Source organism: Charadrius vociferus, unplaced genomic scaffold (assembly GCF_000708025.1).
Source record: "Charadrius vociferus isolate BGI_N301 unplaced genomic scaffold, ASM70802v2 scaffold1028, whole genome shotgun sequence".
NCBI classification, from domain to species: domain Eukaryota; kingdom Metazoa; phylum Chordata; class Aves; order Charadriiformes; family Charadriidae; genus Charadrius; species Charadrius vociferus.
The window spans coordinates 800,657-819,935 of NW_009649564.1; the positions used below are offsets into that span (position 1 = coordinate 800,657).

General features: G+C 49.7%; 1 protein-coding gene across 1 annotated transcript in view; it reads left to right on the forward strand.

Moving 5' to 3' along the window:
- The window catches only part of ZC3H18 (zinc finger CCCH-type containing 18), a 40,876-nt gene extending 23,385 nt beyond the window's left edge, over positions 1-17,491 (forward strand). Inside the window, exons 8-17 of the mRNA XM_009890042.1 lie at positions 1,573-1,773; positions 2,825-2,950; positions 4,533-4,634; positions 6,420-6,563; positions 8,350-8,415; positions 10,620-10,780; positions 11,390-11,586; positions 12,731-12,827; positions 14,943-15,039; positions 17,172-17,491. Of these exons, the coding sequence (XP_009888344.1) occupies positions 1,573-1,773; positions 2,825-2,950; positions 4,533-4,634; positions 6,420-6,563; positions 8,350-8,415; positions 10,620-10,780; positions 11,390-11,586; positions 12,731-12,827; positions 14,943-15,039; positions 17,172-17,370 (1,390 nt within the window). The 3' untranslated portion in view covers positions 17,371-17,491. The remainder of the gene's footprint in view (positions 1-1,572; positions 1,774-2,824; positions 2,951-4,532; positions 4,635-6,419; positions 6,564-8,349; positions 8,416-10,619; positions 10,781-11,389; positions 11,587-12,730; positions 12,828-14,942; positions 15,040-17,171) is intronic.
- The last annotated feature ends 1,788 nt before the right edge of the window (positions 17,492-19,279 follow it).

Here is a 19,279-nt window from a genome sequence, read left to right on the forward strand (position 1 = left end):
AAAGAGTAGGATACTGCAGTGGACTTTAAAGTCAGCGTATACAAGTTCTGGAGTTGGGGAAGAGGTGAGAGGCCGTAGGAGCTTTAACTGTGTTGAGACTGTTTTAATACTGCCAAGCAAGGAGGAGATGAGACTTCTTAGTGACTAGTGAAGCCTTCAAAGGGCAGAACGGGCTGCAAATGAAGAGCCTTAATTATCTTGTTGTCTGTTGAAAAAGTGTTGTGGCAGGAAATGCAGTCCATAGGTTTATTAGAAAACTTGGAGGTTGCTTTCTTTATCTTAAAAGGTAAAGGAAGTTGTGTGGGGAGTGGTTGCTTCAGTCGTGTGACTAATGGGGTGGTACTGGCTGAACCCAGCGATGGAAGGTGCCTTTCCTCCCCCAAATTCTCAGAGAGAGCGCGTTTGTTATTTTCAGAAAAGGAATAAACACATCATTGTACTGGTAATTTGATGAGTGCAACAGACTTCGTAAACCTTTAAGCAAGCACAAACTTTTTCTAAAACCCAAGGGAGAAGTTCACAAGCAGGCAATTGAACAGTCGTGTGCAGGTCAGAGTAAGGGTGAGGAAAAATCCCAAGTTAAATCACCCATAGATAAGAGAGGTAATAAAGTCTAGGCCTGAAGAAACTCAGCCTGGAGTACTTAAAGAACTGTCTGGTGCAGATGCTGAAGAGTTAGCGCTGAGTTATTTTCTGGGAGTTGTGGGGGAGAACGGAAGCCCGAAGAACCAAAGAAAAAGGGGAAACACAACTAGAACCCTTAAAAGGGAAGGGAGGAGGTGGAGGATATCCAGCCTGACTCGTTACATCTTCATGGTTATCAACAATAGGAGAGCACGTGTTTGATGGTGTTTATAAGCACCCAGAGAATAATACTGTGATAAAACAGCCATTATGAACTGCTTTAAGCTCAGCTGATGAGGTAACCATCCCTTCTGTAAGAGTAAAAACAGATCAATGCGTCTTGGCTGTGATAAGGCTTGTGACACAGTCCCACATGATGCTCTGATAAGGGAACTGTTGGAGAGTAATTCAGGCCGAATCTCTTCTCTTGGTGCCTACTGGTTGTTTCCAGCAGTTTGCTGTGTTGAGAAGGCGTTTCAGATGCATGCTCAAAGCCTGTCCTTAGTCTAGTTCTGTTCAGTATTTTCATTGCACTGGGGTCACTGCCTATCAGGTTTTGGTTGCTCCAGCACTACCTACTTGGCATGGTCATAGGAAGAACCAGGTCTCCCCCTCCCTTCCCTCTTGCATGTGCTTGTTTCCAGTCCTTGGAGACAAAAACCCAAAGCTGAAATCAGCCAGCAGGTCACTGCTTGGTCAGTGCGACAAAGTAGCTCACAAAACTTGCGGGTACTGGTGCTTTGAAGGGCTTGCAGTCACTGATTTACAAAATGATTGGTGTTCTAACCCTTCATCGCCCCAAAATGACGCTCAGTATCCTGCGGTGGAGGTTAAGAGCTAGTACTGATAGGAAGGATGAATTTCTGAGATCTTTTCCTGGCCGTGTGCTTCTATTAGCCTTAAGTAGCTGGGACTTTTTTAATACAGTAAGTCCTCTTTGTTTTCCAGCCGTCAACCTGAGCCACCAAAGAAGGAGAAGGAAGCAACCGCAATTACCACCACTCAGTCGAAGAGAGCAGATGAATGGAAGGACCCCTGGCGCCGATCCAAGTCCCCCAAAAAGAAACTCGGTGTCTCTGTCTCTCCCAGCCGTGCGCGTAGGCGCCGAAAAACCTCTGCTTCTTCAGCATCTGCTTCTGGCTCTTCAAGGTGAGTGAAGGCAAAGAGCGTGTCACATCTGAGCCTTGTTAGTGTGTCAGGGAATGCGACATGACTCTTTCTTGTCAGTGGAAGATGTTGAGATGTTTGGGAAAGCAGTTCGAGACTTGCTGCTCAGTAACAGCTATGGACGCTGCCATATAGGTAGAGATGGAAACTAAGCGGGGCACATAACTGTGGGTGCTATGATGTGATTTGTTGAAGATTAAGAAAAGACAGGTCCTTGGAAAAGTCACTCTTCAGGGAAATTAGACTTGGAAGCAGTCCAGATGATTAATAGCTCACCTAGATGAAAACTGACCTTTACAGTAGCAGGAGCTAGAAGCTGTAAGAATTGGAGCCTCTTGACTCCAGGAGTGCTGGAGGGATGAGGTGAGCCAACTTCAGGAAGAGCCTGCTGATGCTGCTGAGGAGAAACTGGGGTTGTGGAGGCTTGACAGAGCCCTAGAGGTCTGCAGTGGAGCTCAGAAACCAACGGATGCAATATAAAAAAATGCTTTTCGGAAAGAAATGCCCTGAATCTAGGAGAGCTGAGGCATAAGCTGGATCAATTTTCTTTAAATGCTTGAACTTGAAGCTCCTGAAAAGAGGGGGAAAAAGTATCAGAGAGGAATGAGGAACATGCTTAATTGAAGATATGGATCTAAAAACCAAAGCCCTCCTGAAGCAGATAGCTTTTCTTGCTGGGATCACTGCACCTGAGATGTTTCTGTTTTCTCATACCTGTGTGACTCAACCTATCAGGGGATTGTCTAGTGAAAGCATGTAAAATTGTGCGGAAGGAGTTCTCAGAAAGGGATGGAAGGTCATTAGCTAAAGGAGGGGAGGTCTATTCAAGGGTGCAAAGGGAGTAGCAACAACAGGATCCTCTCTAAAAGAAAAAGAGGGACCAAGGAGAGCCTGTAGTCCTGGCAGACCACTGAGGAGAAGGCAGGTAATTTTTGGAGCAGTGTTTGAGAACTTGGGAAGAGTGTGATGAAACCAAGACTTTGGTCTCAGAGGACTTCTCGGGAGGCACTGAATTTTAATGTTTTTCTTTCAGGTCGTCTTCTCGTTCATCCACCTATTCTGGTTCAGGTTCCTCACGATCTCGTTCCAGATCATCTTCTTACAGCTCTTACTCTAGTCGCTCTTCAAGGCACAGCTCTTTCTCAGGCAGCAGGTCCAGGTAATGGCTCCTTGGATTTGAAAGTAATGGTGTACTGTTTTCCAAACGCTTGCTACCAGCTACTTTTGCTGCCACTTAAAAGGAAATAGCCAACTCTTGAAATAAAACATTCAAGCCACTTACCTGAGTGAGGGAAATGCGATAGGCTGCAAGGCAGCCTGCTGCTTTGGTTGTTGAATGAAGCAGATATGTCAGCCACCCCCTCCTCTCCCCAGTACACCCACCCACGAGTACTGTGCTGTTGTGGCTGGGCTGTTTCCCATGCCTGTGGTAGCTGAGCGGTTGTAGGAGCCTGGCTGAGATTAATGTTGCTATCATTTGCATTTTATGATTGGAAGAAGTTACTGGCATCTCTTTTCTGTTGCACTGGAATTGCTATTTAAAGAGGCAAATCACATTTCTTTATTAAAGCAGTCCATGCAGTTGTGTCTTGTGATAGTCCTGACACTTCAAAGTAGCAGTTCGGTGTCCCATGTTGATTAAACAGGTAAGTTTATTACTCTGCCACTTCCTTGCCCCTGCAGACAGTTTCCCAAGTCTGCAATATGCATAGTAGGAGAACTGGCTCCCTAGATAGGCACGTCTTCAGAGCTGAAATCGCACAGAGTGGATCATGCAGTTGACGGGAGTACACAGTGTCACTTTTGGAGAGGTGGTTTTCCCTAGAAAAGACTCAGGTGGAAGTTGATCTCAATGCAAGCACATACATGTTTCTGGGGAGCAGATTGACCTTCCTCTACCCACCCGGTTTCAGGCTCTGTTCCTTGCAGGACAATGCCAAGCATAGGTGACACACTTCCATTAGCATGCCTCTCTCTGAGGGTAGGAGGGTGAGGAACACCCAAGTGCCTAACTGTTCTTCAGAAAGCCAGTCATCAAGGTGTCTGGCTCTCTGAAGTATAAGGCTGCAAGAAGGGTACTTCCAGTCTTGGCAGTGCGGTGAATCACCTGAACGCCAGCATCTGGTGTGCTGTGTAAGTGGCTTGCCTCTTTGGTCAGTCCTGGTCTTAGAAAACAGCTCTTGCCCTTTGGTCTGTTGGCTTTGATATACTCTGCTTGATTTTTCTCCTTGTTTTCCAGAAATTACTGATGTCCAGTTAGATGTGGGGTTTTGTGTCTGTTTCTCCCAAGATTTTTTTTTTTTTTTTTTTTTTGCTGCTCTTTAAAGGATTGTGGACTGCACTAGGAGTTACTTACGTAAAGCAGGTTGAAACAAATCATGCTGAACTTGCAAGTCAAAATCCTGATTACTTTTCCTGTAGACACTCTCCCTCAGGAAGAGAATACAGAGAGTATGGAGAAAGCCTCAGGTGTTGGTGTGAAATACCTGAGAGAGTGTCTGTCTTGCAGCTGACCCTACTTTTCCTTTTGTTTTCTACGTCTACCACTGCTCTGGTCACAGAAGTTGGCTTTGTTGAGCAGAGTCCAAATATGAAACTAGGATAAGCTCAGACCCACAGGATCTAGTTCCTGGGATGCTGTCACTAGCCGAAGGAGGGAGCGGTGGCTAAATGCCCTGAAAGCCAGGAAAGCCGCCTGCAGTCCCAGAGCCTGAGCTGAGTGATGTGTCCTTCCTTTCTAGATCACGGTCCTTCTCATCTTCACCTTCTCCTTCTCCAACACCGTCTCCACACAAGCCGCTTGTGAAGGCCAAAGGGGAGTTATTACCACCTGCTGGTAAAGGGTAAGGCTTCATCTCCATGTTGATAACACGGTGCAGAAGAGGCTCCAAACAGTAGCTTAATTCCTGAGTCAGACCCTTCTGACCTGGTTGACAGTTTGAGGAAGAAATGGAAGATGCAGAATATGACGTGCATAGAAGAGTGCTTAGCTTTGCGCGTTTAATTAATTGATGACAATTTTGGTTTTTAAATCCAAGTTAAACTGTACAAATATCCTTAAGTATTACATAAAATCATTTAAGTTGGAAAAGGCCCTTAAGATCGAGTCCAGCTGTTAACCTACCAAGCTGTTAACACTACCAAGTCCACCACTAAACCATGTCCCTAAGTGCCGTGTCAAGGCCCCCATCATGTATACATAAGTGTTCTAAGCACGTGTATGATTTACTATTTAAATGTTCTGTATTTGCAAATATGTTTATACAGGAGGTGTAAGAAAATTTAATTCATTCTTCTGCTTTAGCTTTTGTTAATGCATAGCCTTAGAATAAAGAAACGGTTTGGCCCCATCTACTTTTAATATTGGAGACAAATTAAAACAGTGCTGTAGCTATGAAACTCTTGGTTTGGCAGATTATGCCAGCGCTCCTGCTCTTTTAAATGCTTGAAATTGCTATTTCACAAACTCCTGTAATACATCATAAATTATGAATATGTTGGAGGGTGACACAACACCATAGTGATGTCACCTCTTTTAAGGTGACCTGCAAATAAATCACACCATGGGAATCCCCCTGAATTCTCCAGAATGTAGGACAGTCCCCTTTGCCACACTTCTACCTTATTGACACATGCTTTTTTTTTTTTTTTTGTCTTCCTAACTCAGGGTTCATCCCTTTAAGGACACGCTCTCTGCCTGCAGCGATGTCTTTACACCCTTGTGGCGTACATTGCAGCGCTGGTTTGGTAACACGCGACACCAGCCAGCAACCTGCACTAGCGTGGGGATTGTTTTCGCTGCGAAAACATTGCACGCGCTTAATCCTGTGTTCTGCAGGGGATGAATACAGATATTCTTAAGCGCAAGAGGAGGAATTAACAGTCTCTATTTTTGTATGCAGACAGCTGCCTCCTCCCCGGTTAATATTAGGTGTGACATCAGTGCTGGGGATGTTGAGCAGTAACCAGCTATTAGAGCAGAGGTTTAGGTTAGGAGTGCTCCGAGCCCAGCAGTGAGCACCACTGAAGAGCCAAAGTGATTCCCGTCTTGCAGAGTGGGTGCTAGATAAAGTCACAAAAACGTTGCATAGCGGTCCTCTGCCGTGGCATCACCCGTCACGCGTTCTGCAGCATAACGCAAGCCAAGGGACCTGGTCCAAGGGTCATTTGCACACAGGGGCTCTTTTGCACCCATGTGAGGGAAAAGAGCATTTTTGCATAAACTGTGTGCATTTGATTCTGAAGCCTGACTGGCAGATTTTAAATACATGTATGCATTTTGGATAAAAATGCACAGAATCAAATGGATAAGAAACAGCGATTCCGTGCAGTCTGTGTCATTAGTTAATTTACAAGTTGAATGTCTCCAAAATTGGCTATTGTATAATAACTTGTCTCTGAAAAGGTGACTTGATTTAGAACATTGGAAACATCTCTTTAGGGGAATTTCTGTTGTCTGAGAGTGTTTTGGTGAAATAGCCATGTGTCTATAGCTACGGTAACCACATCTATATAATATTTAGTCAACAACAAACATGAATGCTTTTCAACAAACATTGCTTTTGAGAATGTCTGTGTTTTGTATCTACCAAATTTGATCAAGCACATGAAAATTTTAATTTTTGTAGTGAAAAATCTGTGAAGAAACTAGCTGCCCTTCCAGTCCCTCAGCCACTCGCTAAAATTACAACAGCTGCACCGGAGCCAGCCAAACCAGGGGATAATCGAGAGGCAAGAAGGAAGGAACGTCAGACAAGGACTCCACCCAGGAGGTAAGAAAGCTGTGGGGTGGAGTGAGGCTTGATCTCCTGGAAGACAGCAAATCCTGGGTTTCTCTTGGGAGTATCAACTACAAGGACTCTCCAGTATTAAAGGAGAAATCTGTTTCCTGGTGCAGGAAGGAAACGAGAAGAGGAGGAAGGAGTTATGGGTGAATGCTAGTGACTTGCCACGGCAAGTGGCTCCTGCCTCTGAAGGCTGGTTGGGGGATGAAGTAGGTGGAATACATGAAATATGTGTCAAAAGGCAGGGTCTGCGGTGCAAAAAAAAAGGCATGTTTGAGAGCTGCTGGTTGCGGAGGTCGCGCAGCAAGGAAGCAGAGGTGCGTTTGGTCCAGAGAGCAGATCTGACATGTTGGAGAATCGAGGTTTGTGGTGATGGGTTTGGACCCTGTTTGCTCTAAATGTGTGCCAGTATGCAGAGAGTATTTCTGTGTGGTCCCAGGGGCAGGTTAGTCAGCACCCAGCGGTACAGCTGGAGGAGCGGAAGAACTCCCCAGTACACAGCTTGCTGCCTCCCCTGCTCTACTTTCTCTTCCTGGCTTCGTCCTGTCTGACTAGTTTGAATGTTTCAAGTGACTCGTTCTGTCTGTCCTCTTAACTGTTTTTGTTGCTTTTTTTTCTCCTCCCTTTGCATTTGAAATGAGAGAGGCTTCTGGTGGTTTTCAAACACGGAGCACTTGTCTGTGTTGAAATACGGTTATTAGGCTTAATCCATTTTACTGTATTTAAAAATGTTACAGGGTAAATACAGGTAGCATTGCCTGCTCTTGAAGGGACACAGAGTCAGCCAAGCACAGCTGAAACTCATCATGCATCCTTCTTACATTAGAAGTTTTGAAATAGCAGTAGGGTACCTATGTGTCCAGTCTATGGAAGCAGTAGTTTGGTGCATAAGGAATTTACTAGAGATGTCAGCCTTACAATCACACAAGGAGACTGAGAATGTTTTACGCCTGCAGTAAGGCATATATGGTTTTCTTGGATCACTGAATGATGCTTTTTGTCAGTGTGTTTTGAAGACAGCTGCAAGTGTGTTTCTGGTGAGGTTTTCAGAAGCATCCCGAGTCACTTCTTAGTTTTGCATGGGATTACATCTCCTGCTTCTTCCCAGTAGCTACAGAAAAGGCCTGGGCTGAGCAGTTCTGTCTCCATAGGTGAAAACTGATCGTGGCAATTTCTTTTCCCTAGAAACTCCATCAGTTCTGGTTTCCATTTCACTTTAACTAATTAATAGTAATCTTGGATGTCTTCAGCCACCTTGCCGCCTTCTTTATTCCAATCTTGAGGTTTGGTGGTTTTTTTCATGCTTATACCCACACAAACCCCACTGCCCTACACTCTCCCTGCTGTGCAAATGGCAAAACAGCTCCATGTTAGTGCTGGTGTGTTAGTCACAAAAAAATGCTTACGATTATTTGTATAGCCTGAAATACAAGGTAGTCGCACTGTGTTACTCGGTTAGCAATTTTTCTTTGTCGGAAGCATTTGCTCCTGGTATCAGTAGAGGATTAAGGTGCTTTAGCTCATTCTTTGCCTGGCTTTCATTAGCATTATTCAGTCTTGCATAAAACGTCTACTGTTCAGAAAACAGATGCTTCCTCAGGACTGGGAACGCGAGGTTGAGAAGAACATCTGAAACAATTACATTTGCAAAGCGCCAATCTTGTATCCAATACAGGACAACAGCATCATGCTCAAACCGTCCCTAAACAGTTTCTTCTAACCCCGTTTCACAGCGGAGCGCAGCGAGGTGAGGATGTCTCTTGCTGTCTTGCAGGCGGACTATCAGCGGCAGCATCAGTGGCAGCGCCAGCAGCTACAGTGGTTCCAGTTCCCGATCTAGGTCCTTGTCTCGGTCTCTCTCCAGATCTCATTCCAGATCATCGTCTGCCTCAGTCTCCCACTCCCCGTCTGGGTCCAGGAAATCCAGGTACAGCCTCAACCCTTCGTAGCCTTAGTTGAAGTAGGAGGAGTTTATAACTATTCTGAACTGTTGTGGTTTCTTGCAGTGAAAGCTCTCTCCAGCTTCAAGTATCAGAAGCTATAGGTAACTAGGACGTGAAACGAGATTGTTTCTTTGTGCAGTGTTACGAATCCTGAGTCCCGAATCGTGACAGTAGTGCAACGCTGGTAGCGTCCTTGTGGCTTATTCAAGGAAATAATCTGTCACGTGTGCTGAACTGCCCATTTTTACCTAAATTATGACCAAAACATCTCCTTCTGGCCAGGGTGATCCCACATCCTAATTTATTTACAAATTAACAGTTTCAGGCTACAGAGCTTTGCTCTTCTAAACCTTTACTACCTCTGGCTATTGAATGTCCTTAGGGAAGATGCTTGGCCTGTCAGGAGAGGTAGGTCAGAAAATGCCTAAAAGGCCCAGCTAATGGTGTTTTTACTTTGCTGGTGAAGTTGCGTGGCCAGTTCCCTTTGTGTTTAGCCCCAAGTGAATAGTTACACGTCTGTGGGTTTTGTGAACGGCTAAATCCCTCCAGTAAAGAGTCCTGAAATAAACCTCTTCCACGTCTTTCGTTTGGGGCTTTTTTGCATCTGTTTGCACACAGGAATCCCTGAAACCTCACAGGCAGCCTTGAAACATGATGCTTCCCGGTGATACAGATTTAAAAGTACACCAGTAGTGTAAAACTAGTAGATTAAGTAGGACTTGGCTCTGACCAGCAGTAATTCACATATCTGAACTCTGTGAAACTCCAAGGTTCAACATCCGCATTATTTTACGGAAATACAAACTTGTTTACTACATGCTTGTCGCATTCATCAGATCAGGCAGGGGTGATGCAAGAGGTTCAGAGAGCGCTCGGGCACGCTGGCTCTTCGCTGCCCTTCCGTACGGGGCTTCAGAGGAAAGGATGGGAAAAACTCGACGCAGGTGTTGCTTGTGTGGCCCTGGGGCTCTGCTTGCTGCTTTTACAGGTGTGTGGAAAAGGGGGAAACATCGGAAATACAGTGTATGCCCAAACCAGGTTTGCTGTCACAACTTTGTGGCGAGGAGCTTTCCTGGAGAAGGGGGTTCTGGTTCATCCAGTCTCCGTTTCAGCAGTCCATGCGACCTCTTAAAACTCGTCTCTGTCAGGATGCTAGCGGGTAGAGACTTAGCTCATCCCAGGGCTAGTCTGTGCTCCAGCTGCCACAGCCCGTTCGGTCGTATGCAAGCCAGCTTCCAGGGAGGGAGCTTGGACCTTGCTGGAGTGCAGAAGTCGGTGTGGCCTGCAGAACCTGCTGGAGAGGCTGCCTGAATATTCATGTAGTTAGCGTACGCCTGGTCCCGTGTGGCAGCGGCTGTGGTGCCAGCTGGCTCCTGGCTAGCTGGGATTTTTGGAGCCGCTTCAGTATAGCAAAGCTGCGGTGCTGGCGTGCCCCTGAAGGGAAGTCTGGTGTATAGTCCTGTATTTTTGTCTGATACATTTCTAAGTAGAAAGTCTTCCTTAAATTAATATAATGGTTGTCTGACATTTTTAATGTTGTGAATCCATTAGGAGATAGCCATCTTATAGGCACTATTACAAGATAGCCATCTTATAGCCGTCTTCCCTGTCATTATCAGTCACGACAGTATGTGCATCCTCAAAACAGGCAGCTGGGCTCTCCTGTACCCTGGGGAGCTGGGCAGGAGCTGTGGGCTGTAGGACTCCAGGGATTTTTAAAGCCTCCATGAATAAATAAATGTGTGCCAAACAACAAAAACATTGCCAGGGAACCCTTGACCTGAGCCATAACACTGACCTGTATGTGATAGCGCACGCCCTGCTTTCACTTTTTGTTTACCTGGGGAAACAGTGACCTGTTTATATGTTGTCTTAATCCTGTTTATAAAATAAGCAGTACTTTCTAGACTTGTATCTACCATGTTTGGGATTTTTCGTATTGTCTGCACCCCAGGAGACACAGCCTTTATCTCTTCCTTGCCAGCCTTAGCAGCTTTCTGACATCCCAGCCACTCAGGGGAATTAAAACAAAGCTGTCAGTCTCATCGCTGCCTGGTTCTTATTGCATTCGTGACTGTAACGGGCTCTTGGCTCTTTCCAGGTCCCTGAGCGTGAGCAGCGTTTCTTCTGTCTCTAGTGCCTCCTCTAGCAGCAGCTCTGTACGCAGCGCTGACTCTGAAGACATGTATGCGGACTTGGCCAGTCCTGTTTCCTCAGCCAGCTCCCGATCCCCAACCCCCGCGCAGCAGAAGAAAGGTAGAGGTACCTGGTTTGGTATTTTCTTCTCCAAGGGGCCCTGGGAAAAGAAGGGGGGAGCAGAGATCTGAATACAGCTTGCTTGGTGGTACTATGGGCTCCAGGAAAATTGTTGAGCAGAGGCAGACGCTTGTGGCTGGTGTAGACTAAGGGGAGCCCAGAGGCTTCACCTGAGGAGGGTTGAGACCACGGAGAAGGAAGACCATTGTGCAAACACATTCACATCCTTCCATCCATGTGTCTTTGGCTGTAAAGATGCATTCTCCTGCATGGGAGTACTGCCTGATGCTCCCTCTCTTTTCTTCTCTTTCACCCTTGCAAGGTGATGTTAAATCTTCTGGATGACTCCAGTATCGCGTTGCTCTTCCTCTGTTCTTTTTAGACTGTAGCAGAGTTGGTGGCAAGAGCCTTTTGGTTTTTGTCCTTTATGTTAAGCGTCCTCTCTGTGGAAATTCTGGTTTCCTGAATCTTTTAACCTTGGGGCCACATGCTGTGCCTAACTGGTGTGGGCTTTTTCAGTCCCTGGAGCAACATCCTCTTGCCCTGCCCTCCCTTTGGAGGGCAGGCAAAAGAAATCGGTCGCAAGTCACTACATCTGCTCTCTGGTTTCAACAGGAAAGTCAAAAAAAGAAGATAGCACTAAAGAGGAGAAGCGGAAACGGGATGTGCCCGCTCAGCTCCTGAAATCAGCCAAGCCCACCCAGGGGAGCAAATCGCAGCAGGTCCTCCAGACCCAGCAGCCATCAGCCCCCCAGTCTCAGCAAGGGGGCTTCAGCGCTCACAAAGAGATCAAACTGACGCTCTTGAATAAGGTGAGAGGTGGGGTGGGTGCAATTCCCTCTGCAGAGGGGTCCGAGGAGCAGATGGGATGGATACTGGGGCTCTGGGCTGGCGGAAGGGGAGCTCCAGGCTCCGCGCTGTCGGGATGAGCTCAGCCGGGTAGGTCTGCAGCTGGGATTGGAGGGCGGCAGACAGAACCAGTCTGGCGGCACACACCAACAGTCCTGTTGTAGCTTCAAGGGCTCTTCCCCGCTTTCTCGAAGGCTGCAGCCGGAGCACCAAGGCGAAGGCGTGTGCAGCGCGGTCCCACATGCTCTGGGGCCTTGCCCACTGAAAGCATGCTCCCCGCACGCTTCCGAGCAAGCTCTCCTCCCGCTGCCCGCTCTGGAGCGAACTGCTGACGAGTCACTAACCGAGTCAGGAGGTAAAAGTGGCAATTGCCTCGCCTCTCTGGGGTGCCTGCCACCAGCCGTGGGGAGCCTGGCTCTTTCCCCTTTGCGACTGAGCCTGATGCCCCACTTGGGTGCCTTCAGCTGAGATTGCAATCCACATCATGCGGGAGAGTTCAGCCTCATGGGGTTTTGTGCTGGAGCAGGGTGTTGGCCCCAGTCACGTGAGTAGGTTCCTGGTTTTGAAGCGTTAATGGTTTTTTTTCTGACAGTCCAAATTCCCCATTGCAGTCTGAGGCCGCAGTTTTCTCTACTTCCCTGTGCTATGACGTGAGGCGCCATTATCGAGTCTGTGAAGCATGCTCTGTGGGGAGTATGCAATTACACATAACTACCTGCTGGCATGGTCGGATCCCGGAAAGGCACGGCTCCACGCGCCTCCTTGACATTTGCTATCCTTGGTGCTGCTGGAAAAAAAAAACAAAAAACACCTCTACAAAATGCTGCTGTTTTCCTATTTCTGGCAATTATGAAAATAGCCTGTGAAACACAACGCAGTGTTAGCCCCAGTGCCAGAGGATGTTGGTGTTTGCTTACGGCGGTAGGGGAATTACATGGTGCCAGTAATGGTTGGGACTGGTATGCACAAAGAGTTTAATAGGAGGTACGTTTGCATGAGTGACCCAGCGCATCATGGGCAGCTGTCACAGGAAATATCTCTGCCTGCTTCCCTCCCCAGAGGGGAAGTGGCTGCTCAGCTCCGTTGTCTGTTTTAATTCCATTTTAGGCAGCTGACAAAGGAAGCAGGAAGAGATACGAGCCAGCAGACAAAGACAGGCCAACCTCTCCTCCAGCCAAACGGGCGAACCTGTCACCTGACAGAGGTGAGACATCATCCGTCCCAGGGACTCCTGGCCTGGCTGGGTTCCTGGTCTGCCGCTTGAGGCGGTGCTCCAGCGACAAACGTCCTGTGAAAGTCTTTGCTGCAAGAGTCCGCTCGCTGGAGAGGTTAATTGCAGGCATGCGTCCTTCCAAAACCTCAGAGTGTGCGATTGCCACCAGATAACGTGGGTGTATTAGCCGTCCGGCTGCAAAAACATGGTGGAGGTGAGACGCTCCAGTTTGTGAAGTAAGCAAGGTGAGGTCAGCCCTGGGCAGGCCAAACCCGGCCTTGCCTTGCTGTCTTGTGGTGCACGTTGCGAGTACCTTGGCTCCACTATGTCTGTGTAAGTCCACTGCAAAAAAAAAAAAAGGGGGGGGGGAAAAAAAGCGCCCTTGTGTTGAAGACAAGTGTGCTCATCTCTGATGTAGGTACACATCCATCTCACAGCAGCCTCCTCTTCTCTAGTCATGTCATTGGATGTGGCTGTGGAAGTCATAGGGTTTTCCCGTACTGTATCCTGGGGTCTTGTCTGCCTTCTATTTCTGTGTATCGCAATGGATCTTAGTCCTCCTGATAGAAAGACTTGTGGCGGTGCTTCGAAAGGGAGCGTCAGGCTGCCAGGACTCTGGGATGGATGCAATAATTGGCTAGATCACCCGTCCTGTGAATGAGACGATTTCCCCACTTGCATTGTGACACAATCTTATCTGCCCCGTATGTTTAGAAAGACACAGGCTTTCTAAGTGTTCTCTTGTGTCTGAATCCCCAGCACGAGAGCAGCAGCTCAGAAAACTCAGCTAGCACGATGCATTGAGAGGAACCTAAATGACATGCTCCAGCCTTTGCTGTTGCTGCTGAAAAACAAAGTAGGGGGGAGTCGTCAGCCAGGGGTGCCTGGTTTTGACGTACAAGCCAGAATTGACACGTGATGTTGTTTTCCCTGTTGTCTCGGCTGTAGGTGTATCTTGTTGACTCTGGGTGCCAGCCAGAAAAAATTTCTGTGCTAATAGCCTGGTTGCATTCAACTCCTGCAAAGGCAGCGTGGAAGGGACTGGGTGAGGTTGAAGTTCACTGGGATCTAGTTCACAACTACTGCTGAGCTGCAGACACATGGATGAGCCGACCTAGCAAACTGTGCTGATTTTATAGATACGTAGATGTAGATGTAATTATATACTTTATTTGTTGTCTGTATGTTATAAGGATTTTTAAGCAGTAGCAAATGGGACAGAAGCCCTGAAGGCAACTCAGCCTCAGCTCCCAGTGGCAAGCGTACCCTTGACTGAATTGGGACTGAGCAAGAAGCACCCTCCGGCGTGCAGCCTGCTCTGTAGTGTCACAGCACAAAGCTGGTCGGTGTTTGTGCCCCGAGTCTTGCTTCCCTCTTCTGTAACCTTGCTGTGATCAGATCTGCAGCTCTAATTGCTTCTCCGTGCCCTGGGATAGCAGTGGTTGGGAAACCCACTGCAGCAAAGCTGGATAATGCCGCCGCAGGACCCCAGCGGGCTTCCCACCACCAGCAAGTCCCCACAGCAGCTCCATTTGGGCAAAGCATGACAGTTCTGTCTATGCTGAACAAACACAAGGGTGATGCTGCCTGTGGATTAGCCCCAGCTGGCTCCAAAAGCAGCGAAGCTGCACTCGCCCAGCGCTCTTGAAGCCAGTACACCCTGTTATCTGGCCAGTGCCGAGCCAGCTCGGGTGCCACTGTGCCTGTTGTGCACAAACCAGGTGAACTGCTGGGGGATAATGGAGCACTGACTCGGTCCGTAAGGGCTGGCCCTGCCCCTCAGGTTTGCAAGCAAAGCATGGCCTAAAAGTGTGGTGGAGGAGCCTTGTTCCAGCAGCTGGAGGGTGAGGGGAGGGCCAATGCAGCTCCCCGCAGGTGATGTTCTGTACAGCTGACCATGGGACACAGCCTTGACTAGCTTTTCTGCTCCCCCTGAAGATGAGGTGCACAACAATAGATTCCTTTTCTGCCTGCTGTGGGACTTGGCTTTGTGCTGGCAAGATCTGGTTGGTCTGAAGATACGCTGCTGAGACCATACAGTAGGCAGGGTGGCAACCCATACCTTGGCGATGAGCGAGAACATCTCACCTTTTATTCTCCCAATAGGTTCTCGTGACAGGAAGGCAACTGGGAGACTCTCTTCACCCAAGCAAGAGCGACAGAGGGGCCAGAACCCGAAACCTTCTCCTGCGCAGACAGACAGGTCAGTGCCTGCTTGTTCTCATGGTCTCTCGTGGGCCAGGCTGGTGCTCGCACTTGTCTGCTTCTCCAGTGGTTCAGTCCCTCCTCTCAGGGCGGCTCTGAGGCTCTCTGGCTGTAGTTTCCAGTTGTCATGGAGGCGCAGTGAGAGGAAGGACGTGAAGCTCCCTGGGCAGGAGCCAGAGGTGCTCAGGGGTTCATGTGGAAGCCACTGGCTAAGCCGTTCCAGCTCAGAAACAAGCAGGAACCTGGGGGTTTTCTTGAGGTCAGTCCCAGCAAGAAGAGCCAAGTGGGTTAGGTGAAAGCTCAGTCGTGCCAATGCCTCTGCCTCTCACTAGTGCTGCGTAGTGCTAATGAGAAAGAAAGTACAACTTCACCCCACTGCTGAGCTCCTTCTGGCACTCGGCTCAGGTGCCCGATTCCCTTTCTTTCATAGCCTGGCATGTCCTCAACTGCTCACTTTGCTGCTGTGAGTTGTTAAAATGTGGCATCTGCATGAGACTGAATGGTGACTAACCCTGGCTTTGCGCCTTTCCGTCCCCTCTGGTGACAGGTGACCAGCTCACGTCCGATTTCTTGGCAGTCTGCACCCGCTGCTGTGCTGGGAATATCCCACTGCAGAACTGGATGTGTGGCTCCAGGGGCCTTGGGCTGTGCTCCACTCGGAGCCCTTTGGCTAAAGGGTTGCGGAGCACCTTCTGTGGCACACCTAAAGCTTCCTCGGTCCTCCTTGCCTGTAGCCAGCCGCTGCTGCTTTGCATTTCTCTAGTGTCATCTCTCTGAGGATCTCTGAGCAAACAGACGCAACCCCATCCCGCACCCCTGCGTTCCTTGGCCCGCAGGACCCGTGTCATCCCCTCTCCCCAGCCTGGGGCACAAGCAAGCCTCAATTTCTGTGCGTCACAGTCTTCCCAAACCAAAACCTAGCCCCGTCTGCCACAGCCCTGTCCTCCTTCAGGCCCTGAGGTCCTATTTTCTAGCAGTAAAGAGGAACCTCAGCCTTTCCAAACTGGTGGTGTTGACCGCATGCTTAGTTCTTGACCCTCTTCTGCCTGCTACTGTTTGGTTTGGCGGTGTTGCTCGGTGGGTTCGATGTACCCAGGCACGGCGGTGGTTAAGGACACATTGGGTTTCTCTAGGGCAGTCTTAACGGTAGGTCTGTATCCTGTTTTGAACTCCTTTGGCCTGTTTGGGTCATGCTTGAAAAGCCCCGCTTCTCTGAAGTGGAGTATGAAAGGGTGCCGGTGGCATGAACAGAGGGGACGGTGACTCTCACTGCAGACATCTGCCAGCGGTGGCGTGGGCTTTCCCGCGTGGTCCGAGTCATATTAGAGCCAGCTGAAGCTCAGACTGCGCTTTCACCGTGTTACCGAGCTAGCAGCACTGCAGAACCCCGGCAGGCTCCTGATGCTCTTCTGCTTTCTGGTCCTCTCACGCTTGTCCCGCCGTAACGGCCGTGGTGGGAAGAGCCACAGACTGCTTGCCTCCAGCCCTGGTCACAGCCCAATCCAGGAAAAGCCACCAGTGACAGGGAGCAGTGGCTCCTGTCCTCCCCGCGCGGGCCAGCCAGGTTCCCCGCGTGCATGGGAGGGAGCATTCCTCAGCTTCGCTTTGCTCCCACAACAACGGCTTCGGAGCGCAGCAAAGCAGCATCGGAGCAGAACTGGAGTGCAGTGCTGTGTTTGTGAGCTCCCCGCGGCTGCCAGACACGCACCACCAGACCCAGCAGCATCGTAGGGTGGGGGCTGTCAGGATTTGAGACCGTGGGGGTTCTCCAGGGCTGCTCTGCACTTACTCGTGATGCTCTCCCCTCTTTGCTTCTCTGACTGTGAACTCCCTTACACATGTTCATCCCCCAGCAAGCTGCCCACAACAGCCGATGCGGCCCTTCGGGATTGCTGTCGTAGTGGCCGGGGCTCTGAGTTTAGATTTTGGGATCTTCCCAGAGCAGCTGATGTACTGTTTCAACCAGTCTTCCAACCCCAGGTTTCGAGTCTTGAACCTGTTGTTTTTCCACCAGCGCTTAGAGAGATGCTTTCTGCCGGAGCAGATGCTGAAGGGGTTTGATTCCAGCACGGCGTGCTGCCGGTGAGCGCCCTCTCACCACCCTCTCCTCTCTCTCTCTCTCCCTGCCAGGAAACGCCAGCTCTCACCTCAGTCCAAGAGCTCCAGCAAAGTCACGAGCGTACCAGGCAAAGCATCCGAGCCAGGCCCCCTGGGCGCCAAGGCGGGCAAGTCCAGCACCCTGTCGCGACGGGAGGAGCTCCTGAAGCAGCTCAAGGCGGTGGAAGATGCCATCGCTCGCAAGCGGGCCAAAATCCCGGGGAAAGTATAGTGGGCCGTGCGCGGAGCAACGCTCTGCCCCTTAGTGACTGTTCATGTTTTTATAAATAGTGTAAAAGCGGCCACTTTGGGATTTTGCAGTTCTGTCTTATTTTGGCTGCGATTCTTTTTAAAAAAAAAAAACCCACACAAAAAAAAAAAACAAACATTGAAGTTTTGTCAGCTGAGACGCCTGTGATGACTCGCTCCGGCTCCTGAAGGGTGAGCGGGGCCAGCCCCTGGCTCTGCCGGTGCCGGATCCATGTAAATTATGCACAGAGGACTCCAGCCCCGTCGGATGCTCTCACTATTCCTCTCTCTCTCTCTCTCTGCCCTCTCCTCTTTGCTAGCCTTGAGTTGTATTCTCCTAGTTAGCCCTGCTGTGTGTTGAGTGTCTTCAGCAATGCAGTTCTATATACTGTGTAACAAGAGAGCCGAAAACTGCTGTGAACTACTGGCGACATCACCTTCTCCCCCTGCCATCCCACCCCAGGAACAAAAATATATATATATTCTTGACTAAAGTCTGATTGGGAAAATGACCTGTCTTTTATTTTAAGCATAGGATTGTTTTAGTTGATTTAAAAGGAGCCCTGAAGGTGTTGTGGGGGATGTCTGTCTAACAAGGAGGGTCCTTTTTCCTTTCCCCCCCCCTTTTTTTTTTTTTTCTTTTTGAGGGATCTCCATGAAATAAAGTATTTTGATAACCACTTCTTCCTTTCTCTACTCTTCTCTGAATTCCCTGTCCTCCCTTTCCCTTGCCTTGGGGGGCCTGTCCCCTCCCCCCCCCCCCAGTCTTTGGGGTGTGTAGTTTATTTTTCGTGCTCTACTGGTGACCCTGTGGCCGCACCGACTCTGCTCCAGCCCCGTGGAGCTGGAAGAGCTGCTCTGTCTCTTGGGTGAGCACTGCATCCCCTCACTGTGGCTGCCCGGTCCCCCCAGAGCCTCCCTCCGAATCCCCAGTGCTGTAGGGTTTCCCAGCCTGCAGCCCTGCTTCTTGCACCCAGTATTAAACCAGTATTCCACTGGTATTAAATGTTATCAGGGGGCCCTGCAACGTGGGCTGTAGCTGCCTTCGCCTGGCTCAATGTGGGGGTGCCTCTGCTCATCCAGACCTTCAGGGGTGATGTATGGGGTCCCTGCTCCCCTCTCCTCTGCTGTGTGCCCTGTCCCTCTCTGCTTGGGGTGTGTGGCACCCCATAAAGCCACTGCCAAAACAGGTACAAATCCCGTCTCTCCAGTAAAAGACAAAAGCGTGGCTGTGCCTGGTCCTGCAGCTGTGCAAAGCTGCTTTCCCCCATGTTCCCTTCCCCCCAGTACTGTGCTTCCTGCTCTACTGGGACCACTGGGCTACTATGGGGTCAGAGCCTGACCCCCAAGTCCTTTCCATTCCCTGCACACAAAAGGTGCTGAGCCCGTGGTGCAGCGTGGCACTTTGGGTGCTGGCAGGGTGCTGTGGTCCTGGCGAGCACCTCGGCAGGGAACACCAGTGAGCCCAAGCCTGGTTCTGCAGCGGGATGGGGGTGCAAGGATGGGGGGCTCCATATCTTCATGTGGAATATGGAGCAGAGGAAGGAAAGAAAAACCCCACCTACTCATGCCTGAAGCAGCTCCTCTGGTCCCACCGCATCCTCCCATCTCTGCTCAACACCATCATCCTGATTTGGAGCCTCTGCGCCGCTGGGACATCCCGTGGTGCTGGACCAAGGAGCATCAAGAGGGGGTAGACGCAGCCCTTCAGCCCTTTCCAGGGTTGCCCAATTTGGGATTTCTGCTCCGGCAGCCCCGGGAACGTCACGGGTGATATCACCATCGGGCTTACGCAATGGGGCCGATGGCCTGGGGCACGGGGCTCCCACCCCCATGGGTCGCGGGAGGGCTGGGGCGCTGGTGGACGGGTACCCAGGGCATCCAGTGCCTAT